The sequence below is a fragment of the Lissotriton vulgaris genome, chromosome 1_1 (genome assembly GCF_964263255.1).
Source record: "Lissotriton vulgaris chromosome 1_1, aLisVul1.2, whole genome shotgun sequence".
Taxonomy (NCBI): domain Eukaryota; kingdom Metazoa; phylum Chordata; class Amphibia; order Caudata; family Salamandridae; genus Lissotriton; species Lissotriton vulgaris.
The window spans coordinates 980,141,672-980,165,038 of NC_141685.1; the positions used below are offsets into that span (position 1 = coordinate 980,141,672).

The following is a 23,367-nucleotide window of genomic DNA, read 5'->3' on the forward strand; positions in this document are numbered from 1 at the left end:
TCCCACGGGCACTACTCTGGAATGTCCTCGATGGGCTAGGTCTACCACCCTACTTGCTGCTTTTGCTTAGAAAATTCCATGAAGACAATTTCGCCCAGATCAGATGGGGTGTCCAGGGAGAAAAAACATCTTGTATCCCAGTAGACAGGGGTGTCCGCCAGGGGTGTGTGCTTGCCCCCACTCTGTTTTCTCTCTATGTAAACGGAGTGGTGGAGCATCTCATGGAACATCCAGCAGATGCACCTACCCTGGCGGGCAGAAAAGTTCCAACTCTCCTGTTTGCGGACGACACCCTCCTGATATCCAAAACACCTGCGGGCATTCAGAAATTGCTCACAAACTTTAAATCTTTTTGTGATTCCAGGGGATTGGCAATAAATATTGGCAAGACTAAATTCCTTGTCCTTAACCCTCCTAAGAAATCCGTTATCCCTCCTGTCCTAGACTCTATCCCCCTAGAAAGAGTCAAGGAATTCGATTACCTCGGAATACGGCTCTGTGATACCATGAGCTGGAAGGCACACCACCAAAAGGTATTCCTGACTCACAAAAGGGCCACAGGAGCCTTACTTAAGGAACAGCGAGCCTCATCCTTAAAACCAATCGGGGCACTGATAGATATCTACAGAGCGAGGGTTGCGAGTGCCGCCCTGTATGGGGCTGAATTGTGGGGCTTACAGAAAGTTGATACCCTGGCCCACCTTGAAAATAATTTTCTCAAGGATTTGATGAGGTTGCCCCACAGTACTCCTACAATCCCATTACTGTTAGATACAGGCACCCGCCCAATCTGTGAGCAAGCTAATTTACGACCTTTGCTTCTCTGGTCCCGGATCTGGAATGTCCCGGAATTGTGCAGCTACGCTGACGCCTTAAAAGACCTTCTGTCGCTTCCAGGTTGCAGTAAGATACCCTGGTTCAGGGAAGTCAAACGCCTCCTTTATGAGCTGGATTTGGGTGACGCCTGGGTCGACAAAACCGCACCCCCTAAGCAGTTCCTGAAGAAAGTGTATTGGCTATGGGTACACAATAAGAGAATACACAATTCCAACCACTGCAAATCTGTCGCCATGTTCTTGTTAGTCAAAGAGTTCCCCTATAGGGAACCCTATTTGGACCTGATTCACAATTCTGGAGACAGATCCCTGTATTTTAAATTTAGGGTGGGAGTGCTTCCCCTAGGCTCGTTTACCTCTACCTGGAAACCTCCACTTCAAACGCTTCCAAATTGCCCGTTCTGTGCTTCAAGGGTTGAGTCCATCGCCCACTTATTGTTTGAGTGTAAGGTTTATGCAGCACCCAGATCGAAATGGCTAAAACCATTGTGTAGGAGCCTAGGAACAAGATCACACTCAGAAGCCCTACGCATACTATGCTCAGATGCCCGCCCATTTTTTGCATGTTGTATGGCTAAATTTTTAGGTTGGGCCTGGCGTATAAGAACCTCAAGGAAGCTGCTACTCCAGTAAAGTGCCCCTTGATGATCTATATTTCGTATGGGGGCTTAAATGTTAATGTTATTCTTATTTGCACATCTCGCTCTTATTGCTTTTACTCTTAAATCTGAAGGTATTTTATATGTTGTAAATTATATCGTTTTACTTGATGCTTTGTATTGCTTTTATGATATGCACTGTAGGCGATGTTGATGATTGGAATTGAAAAAAGAGCCAAAGTAACAATTCTTGATTCATTCTTTTATTTATATTATTAAATAAAAAGCGCAGACTTAGATTGCAAGAACACTAGAGCCCTTTATAAAGAACAATTTAATGCAGCGAACATCTCAAACATTTAGAACAATATGGTGTTCAGTGAAGGCTTGATTATAGAATCAGTTTTCCAAGTTGAAGGAGTGAGGATGTGTAAATAGATAGGACTTAACAGCACACTTTGTTGTGTTTTTGTCGTACACATATTTAAAATTCCAAACGCAGAGAGATACAAACAACTTTTTCGGAATTATACAATGTTGTAAAATCACACAATCAATAATCAATCCCTCATTTGAGTAATATGTTCAAATAAAAGCTGTTCCCATCTATAGAGAATAAACGTTTGGTCCATTATCAAACAATGATACACTACCTTCCTCTAAAATGTCATAAGTGTCTAATATTAGAAGATGATCACAGTTTACAAGGACTGGAGAAATATTTTGATATATTTTGCAGTTAATTGAAAAAGTTCATCCCCTACTGAAAAACATCTTAATAGAGATATCTTAAATATTTATGCAGTTTGGGTTGTGCGTAACACACTTATGGAAAATGCCCTGAAGGAAAATGAGTTACAAAATTTGCAAGTTTAAAGCAGTTCAATTCACCAATTAAGACATTGTTTGAGATTTTGAAAAGAGATATATCCATTGAGCAATCAAGCTGGAGAAAGCAAAAGGAGTAGGGCAACCCTACATGATGTATTAGACAGGAATTCAAATGTGCCTTTATGGGAACTGTCAAATGACTTCCTATAAATCATCCTATGTTATCTTTTCATTTCACTCTCTACTTAAACTATTGGCCATTGAAACTACTAGAAGTTGAAGATGAAGCACAATAGGACTTTTATACTTCATCCTAGTTCAAGGAGGAGGAGAAGCAGAGTGCAACAAAAACATAAGAGGAGACACAAACATTATGAATAGAAATGGATAAGTAAGATATTTTTAAACATTTGGGGCCATATGTATCATCATCACCATTTGCGATTTCTAAATAGCGATTTTTAAGGAATCGCTATTTAGAAATCGCAAAATGGTATGTATGTAGAAAATCGCTATTTTTTAGCGATTTCCAATTATTCCTTATTTGCGAATTCGCAATTTGCGAATTCGCAAATAAGGAATAATTTCCCATTCATTTCTATGGGCCAGGAGGCCCATAGAAATGACTGTGAAATAATTCTCAATTTGCGAATTCGCAATTTGAGAATTATTTCAAGGGTGCAGGGGTGTTTCAAGGACACCCTGCTGCACCCCTGAAAATTACATGTGTGTGCATATGGCGCACATACATGCCCAATGGGCATGTATGTGCATCATATGCCACCCTCACAAATGCACAATTGTGCATATTTACAAGAAATCGCAAATTACCACCAACTACAAGTTGGTGGTAATTTGCGATTTCTAAACCTGAATTCGCAATTTTGAAAAGCTTCATACATAGCATTTAAGGAATCGCAAAATTGCGAATCCTTGAATGCTTAAGCAAAATAAGGAATTGCAATTTTTTGCTATTCCTTATTTTGCTAATTTTTCATACATTTCAAAATCGGAAAAAAGCCCGTTTGCGATTCGCTAAGGCCGAAATTCTGCGAATTTCGGCCTTAACAAATCGCAAAAGGCTTGATACATATGGCCCTTGGTGCCCTAGCTACAAAAATAATTAAAGTACAAATGGGGATTGAAATCTCTACCTGAACGTAATTTTACTTCCTTTTTTTATTCACCAACATTCCTAATAGTCCACCTGGAAATCCATGCTAGACGAAGTGTTCAGGTATGCTACTGGGAATGACGTGACAGTGCCAGCAGGCTGCTATTACAGCTGTGCGGAATTCTAGAAAGCATGTGGGCCACATTTGTTGCCATGGGGAGAACATGCTTCCCTCTAGAGAAGGTTGTTTGCACCACACCCCCAGCAAGTCTAGAAGGGTCCACATTCTCTTTTCTATCCTAGAAAAGGACTTGCTCGAGTACCTTTTTGACAATTTCTAGGGTAGAAAGGGATCCGATAAACATTTGTAGATGCCCACAAATGCAGATGTTTTTGGGCGTTGCCCAACTTTCAAGCCAAACCACACCGTTGAACACCCACTTCCCATCCCTTACAACAGATTTACTACAGTGGATTTTTCAGCACTTATACTCATGTAATCTGCATTAGTAAATGTATTAATGCCCAACTGGAATCTCTTTGTGAATTCTGAACAAGTGCACATTTGGTATTTTCCTCTATTCCAGGAGGCCTATTCACAATATACCTTTGTAAATTGCTCGCTTTTAATTTATCTGGGTAGTATTTCTTTGTATAATTTTTAGCACATCTGTATCATTGAAGACGGGGATCAACCATATGCAAATCATTCTTTGCCTTACACCAAATACAACAGTTAAGGCCAACCTACCAGTAGACCACATGCCCTCTGCACAGGAATTTAGTCAACCTTTAAGCATTCAGGCCTAGTGTGCCTCATCAGTAAGCTGCAACATGGATTTCTAGAGTCAGCGATCCCATCAAGCGTGACGTGATCTATGACTCTATGTTATGGAGAGTAATATTAGTGAATAGGGAAATAAATAATATTGTTACAGAAGAATGTAGTGACAAATAATAGCTTATCGAGGACAGTGTGAAAAGGGCGATTCATACGTATATTTATCGAATATCACAGTTTAGCTGCTGTTTTTGATGCTGATTGGAATTTAACATGTCAGGATAAGGAGTTGGAACTCCAATGATATACTCTAGTTTAGGATGTACAGATAGGTGTCACTGCGTGCGTTTTTCACTCAGCGTTGCTTTTCCAATTAGAGCCTCTTTAGTGTTGAGATCAGGTCTTAATAAAAGGATGTAGCACTTGGGGATGAATATACAGCCCAGCAGTCCAGCACTGGAGGCCAAGATAGCGAACACTTCAACTGCGACCATGTATTTGCCCTTGGTGCTAAGGTAGGCTGGGATGAAGGAAACCCACACACAGCAGAAAACCATCATACTGAAAGTGATGAGCTGAGCTTCGTTGAAACCATCTGGCAACCTCCGGGCAAAGAAAGCCAGAACAAAACTGACAAGAGACAAACATCCAATGTAGCCAATAACAAGGAACAGTGCCACTTCAGACCCATCATTGCACTTAAAAATGATCTTTCCCATTTCAGAGGTATCAACATCTGGAAAGGGTGGAATGAAGATGAGCCACACAATGCATATAACAACTTCACCTAAAGATGGAACAATAACTATAGAGTTGGTAAGTTTTTGCCCAGCCCACATTCTGAACTTGCTGCCAGGCTTTGTGGCATTAAAGGCTATTAGGACAGTCATTGTCTTTGCCATAATAGTGGAAACTGCAATTGCAAAAGCTACTGAGAAGCTTGTTTGTCGGAGTAGGCAGGTCACTTTTACAGGTGGACTAATGAATAATAAACAACATAGGCAAGAGCATATAAGGGAAATGAGGAGGATGTAGCTCAGGTTCCTGTTGTTGGCTTTTACTAGAGCTGTGTGATGGTGTTTTACAAAGATTCCCAGAACTCCAATTCCTACTATAAACAACAGAACAACAATGGAGGCTAAAGCTCCACCCAGTGGATCTTCATAGGACAACACCTCTATGGTCCTTGGTACACAGCCATCTTTCCTCTGATTTGGCCACTGATCTTCTGGACATCTTACACAGTTTTCCATGTCTAGGATAAGAAGAAAAGAAGAAAATATTGTGTTCAGCAAGCAAATAATCAAAAAGTTATGATCTGTTCAGAACTGGAAACTTTTTTATTATGATATAACTCTCTGAGATAGTGTTTTACAGCTGCAAACTGTGTACATAGAAAGGAAAAGATTTGAGTTGAAAGATAGAGCATATTTGGTCTCCAGTAATCTTTGTGTAGCTAGACTTTTTGTGATTACATCAACATTGTTCCTAGAAAGTATTTTAGGTCTGAACTTCAGCTGTCTTTCTAGATGTACATACCAATATAAAATAGAAACTAATGCTTTGAGTCAGTCCCTTTCTAATTTGGTTGCTTGACGTGTTATTTAGACTTTGGATCAGCCCACAAGACAACCGATATATGGTGGACAATGAGTCAGCGCCCTTCAGCCATTGGCTTTGATGACAATGTCAATGCAACTTTGGCTGATCCTACAGAACAATCAGCTGCTATCAGTAGATTCACAGGTATAATGTACATTAATAATTGCTAGTTTGTTTAATTTCCATATCAATGTTTCAACTTGTTAGTGATGTAGTTCCCCATAGAATGTTAGGAGTCTTTTCTCCAGAACAGTAATTACACAAGTGGCTAATTATTATTATCATCTATGTCTAGATGGTAGGCTGGTACCAGCAGATGTCCCTTTGCTGACTGCCAGTACAACAAGCTTTGACTACAGATGACACATACAAAGGGCTTTCAAAACAATGCAACTAAAGTTTTGGATTAACATTGGATGTCCCCTGGTGGTCACTAGTTCTGGACATATTGGTCCTTGATCCTTTTGTTCGTGTAATAAAGCAGGATAAAAAAAATGAAAAATCAACTAGCAATGATTTTGATTTTGCTGTTTTTTTGAGAATATGGGCATTAAACAATCATGACAATTAAGGTTCTTTCTAAATTGTTCGTCTTTCTTTGTTTTTCAGGTAACAGGAAGACCACGACTACCAGAGTATTATACACCCCTGGTGAAGCCACACTCCTCCAGGAGTCTGGCTGGGCCCACGATTCCGGTGGCCTCCTGGCTCTGAAGTGTCTTCTCTCTCTCTCCACTTCCTGCATGGGTATTGGAACCCTTCAGGGAGTGAGCTAAGGAAGTCTTTTCTCTGCTGGTTTCACCCTGTACCCACATCTTCATGCAGTCTCCACATTTTTGTCCTTCTACGGCTTCCACCCCGTGTTCTCTGAATACCAACTCTCTTGCATCCCGGTCAGCATCTGATGTCAGCTCCTCTGATGTTGGAAATTTAGAAGGGTCCCCTCTCTCATCTTCCTCAATGGTTTTTACCCGTTGAGAACGGATTCCAATAATGTAAACACAAGGCGATGATGGACGGAGCGCTGAAACCTTTCAGACACTCACATCCATTCACAGATCTTTAGCTCACTTTGCTACACCAGTTCAGACAGAGATATATGCATATTAGTCTTGACCCTGTGCCTCATGGGAGCAGTCCAGCCTGAACTGCCAAGCCATTTCTTCCCTGGAAAGGAAACAAGCATCCTGGGACCGATTTCGGGCTAACAGCCCTCATCAGCCAGGCTAGCTTGAATCCAGTGGCAAAATGAGCAAGGGAAATCAAAATAAATACCCACAACTGGGTTAGAGGCGCACTCAATTTTAACTCTTTCTATTCACTCTAGCTGTGTTTAAACAAGGGTGCTACACTATAGTCATGTGTTGGCTCCACATTAATACTGCTATTAGAACCATGAACAGGATGGACCTGCTCTAGTGTGCACAGTTCCTATTGAACTAAATGTTCACAATGTTATCAACATTAACTATTTTCAAACGTAATCATAATACCACACTCTTGATATGTTCCATATCAGTGTTTACTCATTTTTTTCATTCCAATGAAACCTTAATTATTCCTATACATGTTCATAAATCATTTATATGTTATATCATCACATGTGTTCACTGTCCAATTTTTTAACAAATACCACTACTAATTACAGTACATGAACATTTTCAATATTCTATGCTGATTCCATAATTGTCACTGAACCATATTTAATCTCTGGCCCAATGCATTTCGGAACGCTGGTTCCTTCCTCAGGGGAAGTGTTCTGCAAACAAAAATTTAACAATTACTCTACATATATACAATGATCATTCAATGCAGTCAAATGGTTTACTCCTATGGGGTCTACCACAACAATCAAATTCGTTCTCAATATGTCATACAGTACAAACATGTGCGTTGATTTCTCAATTCGTTACCTATATTGTGTCATTTCCCTAAAGGTTCCTGTGATTATACCAACAGTGCTTAGATCTGCTGTGTGTGCTGGAGACTGAAATTCATGACTCGGCATTTACGTCCCTTCCTTTTGCTGGATCTACCTATCTTGAATTCTACTTAAAGTCAAACTTTGATAAATCTCAGTAATTTTCTACGTGAACGCCAGTGCTTAGATCTGCTGTGTGTGCTGGAGACTGAAATTCATGACTCAGCATTTACGTCCCTTCCTTTTACTGGATCTGCCTATCTTGAATTCTGCTTAAAGTCAAACTTTGATAAATCTCAGTAACTTTCTACGTGAACGACGTAGCTTGTTTTTTGTTTCTGTCAAAGCTACTATATTTCTACCCCTAAAATTCTTCCTGTGCCACTACGCGACTGCAGTAATCAAGAACTCACCGGCACTTCAATCTACCCGAATCTCTTCAGTGAGAAAATGTTTCAAATCAATGGTCCAATCGATGAATCTTTAGTATCTGCAACTAAATATACAGTCGCCATTAGTCTGTTTGCTAATTATATGATTTCTCTGAGCCTGTTATTTTAAACTACGAACTCACCCATAGTGAATGTAAACAGTGACTGTAAACGGTGACTCTTCCTATGTCTGTTAAACTACTTCGGGTTCGACACTGATTTCCTATGTAGTCCGACGCTAAAAGTAAACAAAGGACCGCTTATTATCCTTGAACATTGTGGACTAACAGCATTACGGAAAATTATTCTCTCTCGACTTACTTGGAAGTAGCAGAACCCTTGTCAAAATGAGCAAGGGACCCATGTCTGGGCATACCCTGCCAAATTAGGGGGAACAAAGCAAACACAAGGAGATGATGGACGGAGCTCTGAAACTTTCCAGACACTCACCCCCAGTCACAGATCTGGGTTGCATCCATCATCATTCGTTAGCTCACTTCGCCACCCCAGTTCAGACACATCTATATGCAAATCAGTCATACCTCCCTTTATATGGGGTGCTTAATGAAATCATGGGCACACCAACTTCCCAAATCAATCAATCAATCAATCATCGTATTTATATAGCGCACTACTTACCCAGAGGGTCTCAAGGCGCTGGGGGGGGGGATCCGCTACTGCTCGAACAGCCAGGTCTTGAGTTGCCTCCTGAAGGTGAGGTGGTCCTGGGTCAGGCGGAGGTGGGTGGGGAGGGAGTTCCATGTCTTGGTGGCGAGGTAGGAGAAGGACCGTCCCCCTGTGGTGGCTCTGCGGATGCGGGGGACGGCGGCGAGGGCGTGGCTGGTCGAACGGAGCTGGCGTTTGGGAGCGTAGAAGTTGAGGCGGCCGTTGAGGTATCCTGGGCCTTGGCTGTGTAGGGCTTTGTGTGCGTGGGTGAGGAGACGGAAGGTGATTTTCTTGTTGACCGGGAGCCAATGCAGATCTCTCAGGTGTCCGGAGATGTGGCTGCGACTGGGGATGTCCAGGATGAGTCGTGCTGAGGCGTTCTGGATCCGCTGGAGTCTCTTCTGGAGTTTGGCGGTGGTTCCGGCGTAGAGGGTGTTGCAGTAGTCCAGATGGCTGGTGATGAGGGTCTGGGTGACCGTCTTCCTGGTCTCGGTGGGGATCCACCGGAAGATCTTACGTAGCATGCGCAGGATATTGAAGCACGACGAGGAGACGGCGTTGACTTGTCTGGTCATGGAGAGGGAGGAGTCCAGGATGAAGCCCAGGTTGCGTGCGTGGTCTGTTGGTTTGGGTGCGCTGCCTAGGGCGGGGGGCCACCAGGAGTCATCCCAGGCGGAGGGGGAGGATCCCAGGATGAGGACTTCCGTCTTGTCCGAGTTCAGTTCAGAAAGGCTTTTGATCAATATTGTATGTGAAAAATAGTTTATAGAACAATAGTGGTCCCATGATAAGAAATATATGAACAAAAGTAAATACAGACACAATGGAAACTATATTCAGTTATGACTTGTCCAGCCGGACAGAGGTCCAATTTTTAATATAAAATGGATTTAAACAAAAATACCTTCAACAATTCTTCGAAGTAGGGCACAAGCCTGTACCCATACGTATACAAATTGGCATGGTGAAGGATTTAGTCAAGAGACAGAACAAGGTTTATAGGCAGAAGCCACAGATTTCTGTAAGTGAAACAATAACAGAAATTCAATTAACACCATTACGAGCATATCACATGAGGTACACATTCACAGAATAGGGTGTTTAGAAAAGTCGACGGCGTTTCGATCCCATTATAAGATCAGAGGGATCATCATTAGGAAAAAATAATGCCTAAATAGTAAAAGCCACAATAGCCTAAAGGGAGAAAAAGGGGAAAAATGCATACAAAGCACACATTAGAAAATCTGACAATAGTGGAGAAATCACATAGTAGTTGTGATGGTGACTTAATTTGAACAGGTTAAAATGGTAGTTGTGCGGGTGCAGAGGAAGGTGGTTGGAATAGTACGATCACGAGAGTTACTTGGTAATGAGGTTGCTAGAAGATCCTAAAAGTAGCCGCAACCATAAATAACATAGCCTCTAAATCGTAGTGCAAATTATCTATAAAGTGAAGCTAAAAAAGCCAAAGTGCCTGCCGAGTATCAACGATTTAAAAGTGAACAATGAACGGATTGTGAATTTAGAAGTGACTAAGCCGCGATGTGGGCAATCGATCACGCGCGAAGTGCGAGTGCTTACCTATGGGTACCGCGCAAACGGTATATGCCAGGTAAAAATATGGGAAAGTGGAGTGACACGGTAATCTGGAATAGCAGAAACAACGATTAATACTTAAGGTTCCGCACGCATGCTAGAACAAGGTCGGACTCGATATGTATCTTACACGTAATGGGGAAGCCTTGCGGACACAGACCGGCAGAGACACTCGGTTGTGTGTAGGATTAATACGAAGGTAAGGTCAAATAGGACCGTCATCCTGTGTAGGAAAGAGAGGGATTGTAAACTCTATGTACAGACATGCACGGCTAGTGACAGGCATGGGAGATGGTGGATCTTACCCGTGATACGGGAGACTTGGAGTAGCGCACCAGCGGATTGCTCGGTCGCGTTAGGGGGAAAGGTGAGCCTGAATGGAACCGGAGGAAGCCAGGTCAGTATAGCAAGCCAGTTATAGGGAACTCATACGAACAGTATTGAACCGCGGAGAGAGCTTACCGTGTCAATGGACTGTAATGTCTTCCGTGGCAGTTGCAGTGGCGTACCCCCGGAGGGGGAGATTTAAGGAGACTCGTGGTTGGCTGGAAAGGAACCACATGGGACGATGAAAATAGGTGTAGGACAACGTGGCGGCCATATTGAGTGAGTGACAACATGCACCAAGAGTAACCAAGTGAGCAAGGTGAAAGGGGGTAAAAACACATTGGATTACCGTGCAAAGCACAAAAAACTGAATTGCGGTAATGACATTATTACTGACCGAAGTTACATTAAATTACATTAAGTTAGTCCAGTCCTCCTGTAGGTTGAGCCCCGAGTTCAGGCTATCGGTTCTCAGGATCCATTTGAGCTCCTCTTTGTTTAACAATTTAGACAAATCACCACCTCTCGGGGGCAGGATCCCCTGGCTGATCACAGTCCATCTTATCTCATTCTCAGTGTGTCCTTTTTCACTAAAATGTTCCACCAGAGGGGCATTGATGGTTTTACATCTGATTCTGCTCCGATGCTGCGAGATCCTTAGTTTGATTTTTTGTTTGGTCTGTCCCACGTAGATCATATCACATGGGTACAGAATTGCATAAACCAAGTTACAACCATTACAATTTGTAAAGGTTTTGAGCACCTGTCTCGTTTCTTGGAAAAAAAAAGTCTTTACCTTCAATGCAATAATCACACACCACACAACAGCCACATTTAGAATGTCCCCTCAAAGGAGGAAGCAACCATAGGTCATTAAGAGTGGTGTTAGCTGTTTTAGGGAGGGGAAGAGCTGCCCTCACCAGGTGGTCTTTTAGGGTTTTGCTTCTCTTGAAAGCAAACATGGGAGTATCTAGATCTAGATTCCCTGAGTTGTGAAAATTAGATCTCCTGTTTGTCCCATTGCATTAACAATTGTAATGAGTTTGAGTCATGCTTGTTTTCAATACGGTTTAATGCTATTTTATTGCCATGAATGTGTACCCATGTGCTAAAGTCACTTGATATTAGAAGTTTAGGCAAATGCAATGTCAGATCAATTATTTCATTCAGAAATTTGGGATTGTATCTTGGTGGATGATAAATTATAGCTATGATGAAGGCATTGTTTGAGTCGTACATATTGCAGTCAGACATTCAAATGATGAAGAGGATGGTATGAGATTTTCAGAAAGCATCATGTTGGTAGAGTAGACTAGAGCAGTAGTACTTCCCTTTTTAGTCTATCTTTCTTTGAGAATCTTTTGAATCCTTTGCAGGAAATCCATCCCTGAAGCATGTCTCAGATAGATTTACTAGTTTGCAATTGTTCTCAGAGATGAGGTCAAGCATGTTAATAGCATGTTTTTAAGCCCTGATTCCTAATTTGGAGATGGCTATGGGTATTCGAGGATGGTTCTTCTCAGGTGATAACTACCTTAAATTTAAAATGGGTGAGGCTATAAATTGCTGGTTACTGCCCTCGATCCACACCATAGCTACCTCCTCCAAGCACAATAGGGGTGTCCGTGTGGGTGGGGAGGGGGGTGGTTGAATTGGATTTCTTTGATTCCGACTCGTACTATGTATATGCGTCACCCTACAGATATATAATGATGGCGTATAAATTGCATACTCTGTGTGAACTCCTTCTTGAATGCTGTTGTGGGGTCAAGGAGGATCAGGGCCACCGTTTCTCCCGGGTCAAGGAGGGTTTTGATGTCGTTAGCAGCAGCAATCAGGTCAGTTTCAGTGCTGTGGTTGGTGCAGAATTCAGATTGGGAGGAGTCCAGAAGGTCTTTGAACTCTGGATGCTGCGTGAGTTGCCTCTTGATGGCCTTTTCGGGCACTTTGGTTGGAAAGAGGGGCAGCTAAATGAGGCAGTAGTTCTTGAGATCATCGGCTGAAGGTTTCTTGAGGAGGGTTGTGGCTTCTGCATATTTCCATACTTCAAGGAAAGAGGCTGTGGTTATGGATGACTTGAAGATGCTAGTGAGCTCGCTGCTGATTATCTTGCTCATGAGGTTGAAAATTTGATGGGGACGGGCTCCATGGGTGATCCTGAGTGGACAGAGTTCATGATATCTGTGTTCTGTGTGGCGAGTCGGTCCCAGGTGGAGATCAGGTAGATGGAGACCGCATCAGGCTGGTATCCATGGGAGCAAGGAAGCTGAGGCTGTCGGCAGCGGTGTGTTGGGGTTCTAGGTTTTTGTAAGTGATGGATATATTGTCATTGAAGAAGCCCACCCGGGATTAGCAGACTTCCTGAGAATGGATGGTGGTGTTTTCCGTGGCTGAGGGTTTTGTAAACTCTGACAATGTTGAAGAGTTACTTGCTATGGTTGGAGCTATTTTTTATGCTGTTGGGCTGGGTGTCGATTTTTGTCTTTTCCAGTAGTTGGTGATATTGATTAAGGGACAACTTGAAGGTGGCTCGGTCTGTGGCCTGCTTGCTGGTATGCCATTTCCTTTCTAGTCACTTGCGGTTGCATTTTGTGATTCCCAGTTCTGTGGCATACCAACTCGCTTCTTTGGTGGGTCTCTTGAGATTAGTGTGGTTGACAGGAGTGACTCTGTCAGCACCGGTGGTGATCCAGGCAAAGAAGTTCTTGACAGCCAGTTCTAGGTTGGGTGTGGTGGTACGGCGGAATGTGCTGAGGGCAAAGGTCCACTGGCTCTCTGCTACTTTGTTCCGGCTGTGGTGTGCTGTGCTAAGCAGTGGATCCTGTAATGGTGAAGTGCACAATGGCGTGGTCTGTACAGGTGAGCTTGGTGACATGGCTGTATTTGACTGTTGCTGGCTGTGACAATGGGGTAAAGTGTGTGTCCTGAGGAGTGTGTTGGGTCGGTGGTTATTTGGGTGAGGCTAATGTTGTTATTGTCAGTGTTGGCATTGTTGAGGTCGCCAAGGTGAAAATTAAGGTTTTAAAGGAAAATGTAATGTTTGGAGTCTACCGCGAGCGGGACAAAGAATTTGGGGATGGTGATGCAGAAACTGGGGCATGGTCCTAGAGGTTTGTATGTAAGGGTGCTTCTGATGTGGTTTTGCCATTGGAAATTGAGGTGTTTCATGATCTGGTTTTGTCATTTGTGACAGTGGTGCAGTGGATGATTTTTTTGTGAGGATAATGGCGCTTCCACCTCCGAGTTTGTTGAAGCAGTCTCAGTGTGCTATCTTGTAGTTGTCTTGTGTTGGGAGGGTGTTGTCTGGAGCTGCTGCAGGGTCAAACCAGGTTTCAGTAAGGAAGACGGTGTCAGGGTAAGGCAGGCAATGGTGACCCAGATCTCTGTGGTGTGCTTGCAGAATGATTGTGCATTTAGCAGGAGGCAGGGAAGTAGTTTTGAAGCTGTTTTGGTTGGAGTGGTTAGCACGGTCATGGTTGTTATGCGAACAGGTGCTTCGGTGCTGCAGGAGTAGAGACAATGCCTGCAAGCGAAGGATCCTACAGTTGAACTTGGAGAAGTGCGGCAGCAGTTGCTTTTGCAGAGTCTGGTGTCCAGTGCTCGGAGTTCAGTGGTGATGTATCTCCGGGTGGTTAAAGATCCAGGGTTCCTAGCACTTGGCGCGGTCCAGGCATGGATGGCACAGTAGGTACTGAGTGGAGGGAGAGGCACTGGGTGGGGTGAGGCAGGCAGGTTTGTGTTGTAAACTTGTGGGAAGGGGTAGTGAAGTGAGATAAAAAAACAGCACACAGAGGGAAAACAAAAGGCTGTACTTAAGGAGGAAAACAAACAGCAAACAGCACAATCATACAGGAATCAGGCAAGAATAGCAGCCCGACAAGGCAAGAAGAGTCAAGCAGTAGCAGGCACTGCTGGCAGGGGGCCTGCTCAACGGGGTTGAGTTGCAGCCTCCATCAAGTAGGTCCTGGGAGGAGGGAGGGACATGGGGCAGGTGGGAATCGAGATGAAAAACAGCAGTAGGAGCGGTGAAGTGTGAAAAATGGCGCACGGGGGAAAACAGAAGGCTAAGGAGAAAAGCAAAGAGCAAACAGCAGAATGAGGCAGGAATCAGGCAAGAATAGCTGCCAGGCAAAGCAGAGTCAAGCGGCAGGGGGCCATGGTAACAAGTCGTGCTCAATGGGGTTGAGTTACAGCCTCCATTAGGTAGGTCCTGGGAGGAGTGCTTAGCAGGGGGCGTGGCAGGAGGGAATCAGGATGTATGACAAAAATATTGGCAGCAAAAGTATTGTCAAAAAATATCAAGGACACAAATATCAACTTTACAAAATTTCTGGGCTATTCACAAAGATAACTTACACTTGTGAATAATTTACATTTGTACTTTACTCTTACACTTTTGAGTAACTTTACTACTTTTGTCTGTTCAAAAACCCTATGCATGAAGTTACTCAAAAACATAGTCTTAGATATCTCCAGCACCTGAAAAAGTGTATTGAACCAAATATACAAGTGTAAGTTACTACTGTCAAAAAAGAAACAGAAGCAAATCCAGCACCACACATGGCCAACCACTGGCACTGCAACCCCCTCTCAGAGAAAATAATGGCGGTAGGGGCTTAAAAAAAACCCTTAGGAAATAACAATAAATTAAACTACATGATTTAAATAGTTAAAATAAATACATTGATTTTAATGTTAAAATTAAAAATAAAACAAATTTATTATTGAAATATATATGATTTTAATCATGTTTAACTTAACATTGATATTTATAAAAATATAATTAAATACGTTTAATTTCATTCTATACATGTGGAGATCATTGGGCAGCTGCTGGGAGTGTCAGGCAGACCACTGCCAGCTCCTGTCTGGGCCGGGAGGGTTCACAGCACTCCAAGGCCCTTTCACCACCACAATTTAGATCCTGCCGTCCCCCTCAAAAGCAGTGTTGTTGGCAGGACAAGCAGATCTTAGGGCAGGCAGCAAGTATAGAGGCCATGAGTTTTATCACCGGGGCTTCACTTCTAGGGCCATGGCCATATATGAGGAGTTGAAGGTTTCATCCGTACCCACCCTGTGTCCCTGTGTCTGCTCAACTGTTGACTCTTCTGCCATGATGTGAGCAAGTAGATCATTAGTTGGGGATGATAGTAGTCCGCCACAAGTAATATTGTATTCTATTCCAGTTAGGTCAAGTAAAGATTACAGTAATTTAGTGAACACAATTACACCAAAATGACAAAATTCCAATTAGGGGAACTGGGGATATGATTTTTAAAATTTTTAAATAAAAATATCTCTAAAATGCCCACAGTATCAACTGCAGAAAACTGCTTGACTTGGACTAGTGCTAGGTTTAATGCAAACCATGATGGAACATGTGTTAAATCAACAGGTCGGATTTTTCCCAGTCAGAGTTACCCTCACATTTAGAAGATTTCAGAGAAGGGAAAGTCTCCAGCGGGGCAAGTGTGTAGGCTGGATCTGAAGGCTAACTTGTGAAGCTTGTGTTGAGGAAGGTCAAGATTCGGGAAAACCGTTAACAAAGGAGTGAAAAGTCTGGATTTCTCATCCAGGAAGTTGACTACATTGAGAGGATGCTGCACGGTGTATGGCTCAGAAAAGCTTTCTACTTTCAGACTTGGACTTTATCCTGGAAGTAGGATTTACTCAGGAGGCCAAAGCTGCTGGCTATAGCCAAGGAGGGTTTGACGTCGTCAGGTGCCGGCTGGCATCAGTCCAACAGAAATGGATTTTTGCTGCAGGGAAGAACATATCGGGAGCTATGGCAAAGACAACCCCACAGGCAATGCATGCTTTGTGGGCTATCTGGCAGGTTGGCAAAGAGTTTTTAAAGTTAAAGTTTTAGGTATGGACAGGAATAGTACACTTTGTTGCTAGCCAAGGGTTCGAGGACCTCAGGAACAGTGCTCGGAAGGGAGGACTCACTCCGACATAAGCCTTCAGCAGGGTCCAGGGAGGTCCCTGTTGAACCTGGTCAGCTGGGGGCTTTCAGGAGAGTGGGGTTCTTGCAGCTTTGATGTACCTATAGCTTAATAGAAGGTCAGCCAGCTGACACCTGGAGACCACTTCTTTGTCCTGGGTACAAGTGGAAAAAGGTTTAACCCTTACTGTTCTCCTAGTTCTCAACATCAGATGCAGTTCTTCTTCTTTTGTCTTCCACAAGTCCAGCTGGGTTCTGATGAGGGTGTCCAGGGATGTCACATTTATGCCTGGCACCAGCTTGTGAGGGGTTGACTCTAAGACCTTCCCTAATCAATAGTGAAAGTTTTGCAGCAGTTCCTGTGTGCCACACTGTAAACTCAATTCAATTCAAAATTCTTTATTTCAGCCGATTTGGCCATAAAAGAGTACAATATAAAATACAAACAGGTGGGAAGGGTCAGGAAGGGTATGTAAAAGGGAGAAAACAGGTGACATTTAAAATTCATTTCTATGCACATGATAATATTTTTATACGAGCAACAATGTAAAAAATCTCACAGTGCCACTCTCTACCTAAAACCATAATGGCAGAATCTTTCTACCCCTATGCAGAGCTTGTCTGCCCATACTAGAAGACAACAAAAGGCACACAGATGATGGCTGGAATGCAGAACAAATCAAATATTTTCCCCCAGTCTTGAGAACCGGGTTAAATGCATAATTCCGGGGGGGGTGGCCAAGATGGCGGAGTGAGCGGTCGCACTCTCTGTGAGCTCCCGTAATCCCGAGCCCCTTTACCGCCTTTATTAGCAGATCTCCCCCCAAACGTTTGGGGATCTGTTAGGAGATTGAGAGATCGCCCGGCGACGATGACGGTGGTGCTGCTGGCTCCCGGGGCTGCTGTCCCAGAGCCCAAGAAGTGTGACCGGAGGCAGAGGCGGCGCGACGAGACGACCACAGGCTGAGACCACGAGCTCGGGCCAGCCCGGAGACGTCCAGTGGTGGAGCAGTCCGCTGGAGAATTAGAGTTGGACTCGCTTTGGCAGATTCCAGTACCGAGCGGAGGGGTGCGTGTGCCCGGTGCTCAGAGATGACAGACTAATACCCGATGCCCCGGTGCGGATCATTACGCAAGGCCGAGGATGAGGCCTAGCGGCAAGCTCCCTTGAAGCGAACTTCTTCCGGCGGCATTTCGCCGAGGGACCGGAACGGGAATCCCCGTGGCAGACTACAGCACCGAGCGGTGGAGTGCCAATGCCCGGCGCCCGGAGGTGAGAGACTTGAACCCGGAGTGCTGACGCAGATCGCTACGCGAGGCCGGGGATGAGGCCTAGCGGCAAGCTTCCTTGAAGCAAACTTCTTCCGGTGGCGGCAGCTAGCCGAGGGACCAGAGCGGGAATTCCCGTGGCAGACTACAGTGCCGAGCGGGGGAGTGCAAATGCCCGGTGCCCGGAGGTGAGAGACTTGAACCCGGAGCGCTGGCGCAGATCGCTACGCGAGGCCGGGGATGAGGCCTAGCGGAGAGTTCCCCTGAAGCGACCTTATTCCAGTTGAGCCAGCCCACCAGAGGAACAGAGCGGGACTCACCGTAGTGGACTCCGGCGCCGAGCGGGGAGGAACGAGTGTCCAGTGCCCAGAGGCGAAGGACTTAGGTGTGGAGCGCCGGCGCAGTTCACTACGTGAGATCGGGGAGGCGGCCTGGCGGTGGGCTCCCCTGAAGCAAATCCTCTCCAGCCTGCCGCTGCTTTGAACTGTGGAACTGGCCGCGGACCGTGATTGAGACACCAGGCGCCCGGAGCACGGATAACTACTGCAAGTGCTTAGAAAGCGACAGTGTGCTCACTTGGGGTCCACACCGGCAACAAGGTTGGCAACAGAGGGAACAAGAAAGGGGACCGGACACTACCAGAAATGCTGAATAGAGGCCCAGGAGGCAGGACAGGGGGCAAAAATCGCCAGCCACTCAAGCAGCTCCCAAGTGGCGGCAGGGGGGGGACCCCCGGTGACTAGATCTTTCCTCGAGTCCCTCTTTAGCTCGCTTAGGGAAGATTTCCAAGCACTGAAGCAGGAAGTTGCAGGGGAGGTCCGGGAGGTGCGGAGAGAGATCGATGGCCTTGGTGAGAGAGTGTCGACTATGGAGGAAGCTGGTCACTCCCGGGATGAAGAGATTGCACAACTGCAGCAGGAGGTGCTGCGCCTCAGGGATCAGCAACTCGACCTCCAATCGCACAATGAGGTCCTCGAGAACCGGTCCCGTCGCAATAACATACGGGTCCGGGGAATTCCATCTGGAGAAGAGGGTGAGGACATTGCTGGGTATCTAAGAGACCTCTTTACGGAGATACTGGGGGAGCCGGATGATTTCACCATCAGAATAGACAGAGCTCATAGGGTGGGCCCGGCACGCAGAGCCTCTGCACCCCCCCCTGATATCTTGGCTTTCCTGCCGGACTATCCCTTGAAGGAACGGATTCTCCGTGAGGCGCGACAGCAGCAGTCCCTGCGGTTCCGGGGGCACCAAGTCGCTCTCTTCCAGGATTTGTCGATAATCACACTCCAGAAGCGTAAGGCATTCAAAATTGCAACAGACTTCCTGAGGGATCACAACACGCAGTACTCTTGGGGCCATCCCTTCCGCCTTATTTTTAGGTGGGACTTTACATCAGCTTCCCTCCCTCCAGAACACCTGTGGGGTACTTGGAATTACCGCAACGGACGACGTGGTCCCCACCCCTCGCCGATGAAGCGCTACCAGGGACAGCTGGCAGACGATCCCGGTGTGGCAATCCTCTGCATCTTCTGCTCGACCAGACATGGCCAACGCAGTCCAAGAAGTAGCCAGAGACAAAGCATCTACTGAAGTTGCTCTGACGGATCACTGACAGAATTTCGACCTCAAAACTATCAACCTACAGAAATATCGAGTCAACAATATCGAAGGCAAGAATATCGACATCCTATCTACAACATGGTAAGAACAAAAATATCGAAAAAATAATATAGATGTAAAAAATATCGATGTCAAAAATATCGATTTTTTTTCTTTTAATATATAAATGTAAAATAAAGTATATAACACTAATAAATTAAATCTACATATTTAAAAGTATGTAATAATGTTTTAAATAAATAAATAATACATATATATTAATAATACATTAATGAAATATATACAGTAAATATATAATATATATGTACTGAACAATAAGTATTAATAATTATTTTACTAATTTATACAATAATTAAATATATTCTAAATTACTAATACATTTACAAACATAAAAAAATAACATAAATAAAATGTAACTAATATACAAAATAAAATAAACTTTTAATTTTTTTACAATTAATTATCTAAAACGTTGGATAGCGTAAGGGTAAAAATTACTATTCCCACTCCAGAGAGTACAACAGTAGGGAAAGCGTTGGATAGCGTACGGGTAAAAATTATTATTCCCACTCCAGAGAGTGCAACAGTAGGGAAAGCATTGGATAGCGTATGGGTAAAAATTACTATTCCCACTCCAGAGAGTGCAACAGTAGGGAAAGCGTTGGATAGCGTAGGAGTAAAAATTACTATTTACACTCCAGAGAGTGCAACAGTAGGGAAATCGTTGGATAGCGTACTGGTAAAAATTACTATTCCCACTCCAGAGAGTGCAACAGTAGGGAAAGCGTTGGATAGCGTAGGGGTAAAAATTACTATTCCCACTCCAGAGAGTGCAACAGTAGGGAAAGCGTTGGATAGCGTTTGGTTAAAAATTACTATTCCCACTCCAGAGAGTGCAACAGTAGGGAAAGCATTGGATAGCGTAGGGGTAAAAATTACTATTCCCACTCCAGAGAGTGCAACAGTAGGGAAAGCGTTGGATAGCGTAGGAGTAAAAATGACTATTCCCACTCCAGAGAGTGCAGCAGTAGGGAAAGCGTTGGATAGCGTACGGGTAAAAACTTACTATTCCCACTCCAGAGAGTGCAACAGTAGGGAAAGCGTTGGATAGAGTAGGGGTAAAAATTACTATTCCCACTCCAGAGAGTGCAACAGTAGAGAAAGCGTTGGATAGCGTATGGGTAAAAATTACTATTCCCACTCCAGAGAGTGCAACAGTAGGGAAAGCATTGGATAGCGTAGGGGTAAAAATTACTATTCCCACTCCAGAGAGTGCAACAGTAGGGAAAGCGTTGGATAGCGTAGGAGTAAAAATTACTATTCCCACTCCAGAGAGTGCAACAGTAGGGAAAGCGTTGGATAGCGTACGGGTAAAAATTACTATTCCCACTCCAGAGAGTGCAACAGTAGGGAAAGCGTTGGATAGCGTAGGGGTAAAAATTACTATTCCCACTCCAGAGAGTGCAACAATAGGGAAAGCGTTGGATAGCGTAGGGGTAAAAAATACTATTCCCACTCCAGAGAGTGCAACAATAGGGAAAGCGTTGGATAGCGTAGAGGTAAAAAATACTATTCCAACTCCAGAGAGTGCTACAGTAGGGAAAGTGTTGGATAGTATAAGGGTTAAAATAACATACTTATAAATAAACGATTTTTCTAATTATAAAAAAATAAACAAATAAATAAATATAAACTATATACAATACCTATACATAAATATAAAATACATGCTTAGCTAAATATATTTAACCTACAAAAATTTAAAAATAATACCATTTAATAATATTTAATTGCCAATTAATAATTAAATAACAATTATAATATTAACAATACAATTAGTTTTAATACATTATTAATTATTTAAATTTACATTACTTTCCACCATATTTCCCTATAAAACCACTACCCACAACATAACACATTTATCCATTTATGAAATAAAGAAAAATAATTAGCAAATTATTAAAAGTAATTAACTATTAATTAAAATTAATTACCAATTAATTAAATTTATTTTATAATTCCTACTAATTATTAACTAATTACCCATAATTAAATTACTTCCCACCCTATTCCCCTATAAACACACATCCCGCTACAGAACATATATCAATTATTCAATTAATTAATTTTTTTTCAAATTAATTAATAATAATTAGCAATTAATTATAATTAATTAATTAATCCTACTATTTATTAATCTACTTACCATAATTAAATTACTTCCCACCCTATTCCTCTATAAACCTACAACCCGCTACAGAACATATATATCAATTAATAAATTAATTAAAATTATTTTTCAATTATTGACAATTAATTACCAATTATTTATAATTTTTTAATAAATCCTACTAATTAATAAGCAATTTACCATAATTAAATTACTTCCCACCCTATTCCCCTGTAAACCCACAACCCGCTCCGGTACTAAAATATACAATTTTTTTATAAATTAATTTATTATTATATAAAATTAATACACATATAATAGTAATAATTTCAAATACTTAAGTTAAACATATAACACATACATAATAAAAAACTATAAAATAATACAAATGTCGATATTAGTGTCATCGAAATTAGTAACATCGATATATATGCTATCGATATTACTAACTTCGATATTACTTACATCGATATTAAGAGTTTCGATATTACTTACCTTAGGGTCGATATTCTGTCCAACGATATTCTTGCCTTCGATATTATGCTCCTTCGATATTTCAGACTCGATATTATGGTAGGTCGATATTTCCAACTCGATATTTTGTCTGTGTACCGCTCTGACAGCCTGAATGTACTCCGGGGGGAGCTCGACATAGCCTTTCAGATGAAGCAGGTTTGGGGGTTCTGGGGTGGGAGGGCGGTGGGGGGGTGGACAGTGGCTGGACGTCCACTTGAGTAACTTTCTGCAGACTTGTCCGTTGAGGACCGTACTGGGACAATGGAATTCTGGGACCGGTTGGGGGGGGCAGGGTGGGAGGGGAAGGGGTTGTTGGGGATGTTTCGGGGTTGGATTGGGTAGAGAGGGTTGGAGGGGGGGTCGGGGAGTTTTGGGTAGGGGTTTGGGGGTTGATGGGGAAGGGGGGGAGTCGTCCAGTGTACCATGTAGGCCCTGGCAGCCTCAGCTGCGCTTGTCTACCTTGCCCTGCCCGGGCAGGGACACTTCGCTTTCACATATACCCTTTTCCATGCCTCCCAGCACTTTAAAGGTGGTGACTCTTAATGTACGGGGCCTTAACAACATGGTTAAGAGACGAGCGGTCCTGTCTCTTTTAGAGAGCACTCACGCTGACATATGTCTCCTTCAAGAGACGCACCTACTCCTGCGGGACACTCACAGGATGCGCTCGCATAAATTTCCTACACAGTTTCACTCTTCCAGCGCCAATAAGACAGCAGGGGTGGCAATCCTGGTAGCCAGACACTTTAAGGAGAAAATTATTCACAAGCACACAGAACACAAAGGCCGGCTGCTGTCATACCAGTTTAGGAACGGGGGTATCACCTTTACCGTTGGGTCCCTGTATAGCCCTAATGAACAGCAGGAACGCTTCTTACGATCAGCGCTTGTGGATGTTAGTGCTTCGCAAGATAGGCATATAATCATTGGAGGGGATTTTAATATGGTTTTTGACTCGGCCATGGACAGATCCGCACACCGCATCCCGCAGGTCGGGGAGTTCTCAGCCGGGTGTAAGGCAAAGCTATCAGAAGTTGACCTGCATGACCTCTGGCGACACATGCATCCCACTGATAGGGGATATACGTATTACTCCCATGCCCATAAGACATACGCGAGGCTGGACCATCTCCTGGTC

The 23,367-nt window shown here is 43.5% G+C and overlaps 1 protein-coding gene across 1 annotated transcript in view; it reads right to left on the reverse strand.

The window, feature by feature from the left end:
* Positions 1–4,364: 4,364 nt before the first annotated feature.
* The window catches only part of LOC147748338 (vomeronasal type-2 receptor 26-like), a 327,189-nt gene continuing 308,186 nt past the window's right edge, over positions 4,365–23,367 (reverse strand). Inside the window, exon 4 of the mRNA XM_086936414.1 lies at positions 4,365–5,416. Coding sequence (XP_086792540.1) covers positions 4,497–5,416 — 920 coding nt within the window. The 3' untranslated portion in view covers positions 4,365–4,496. The remainder of the gene's footprint in view (positions 5,417–23,367) is intronic.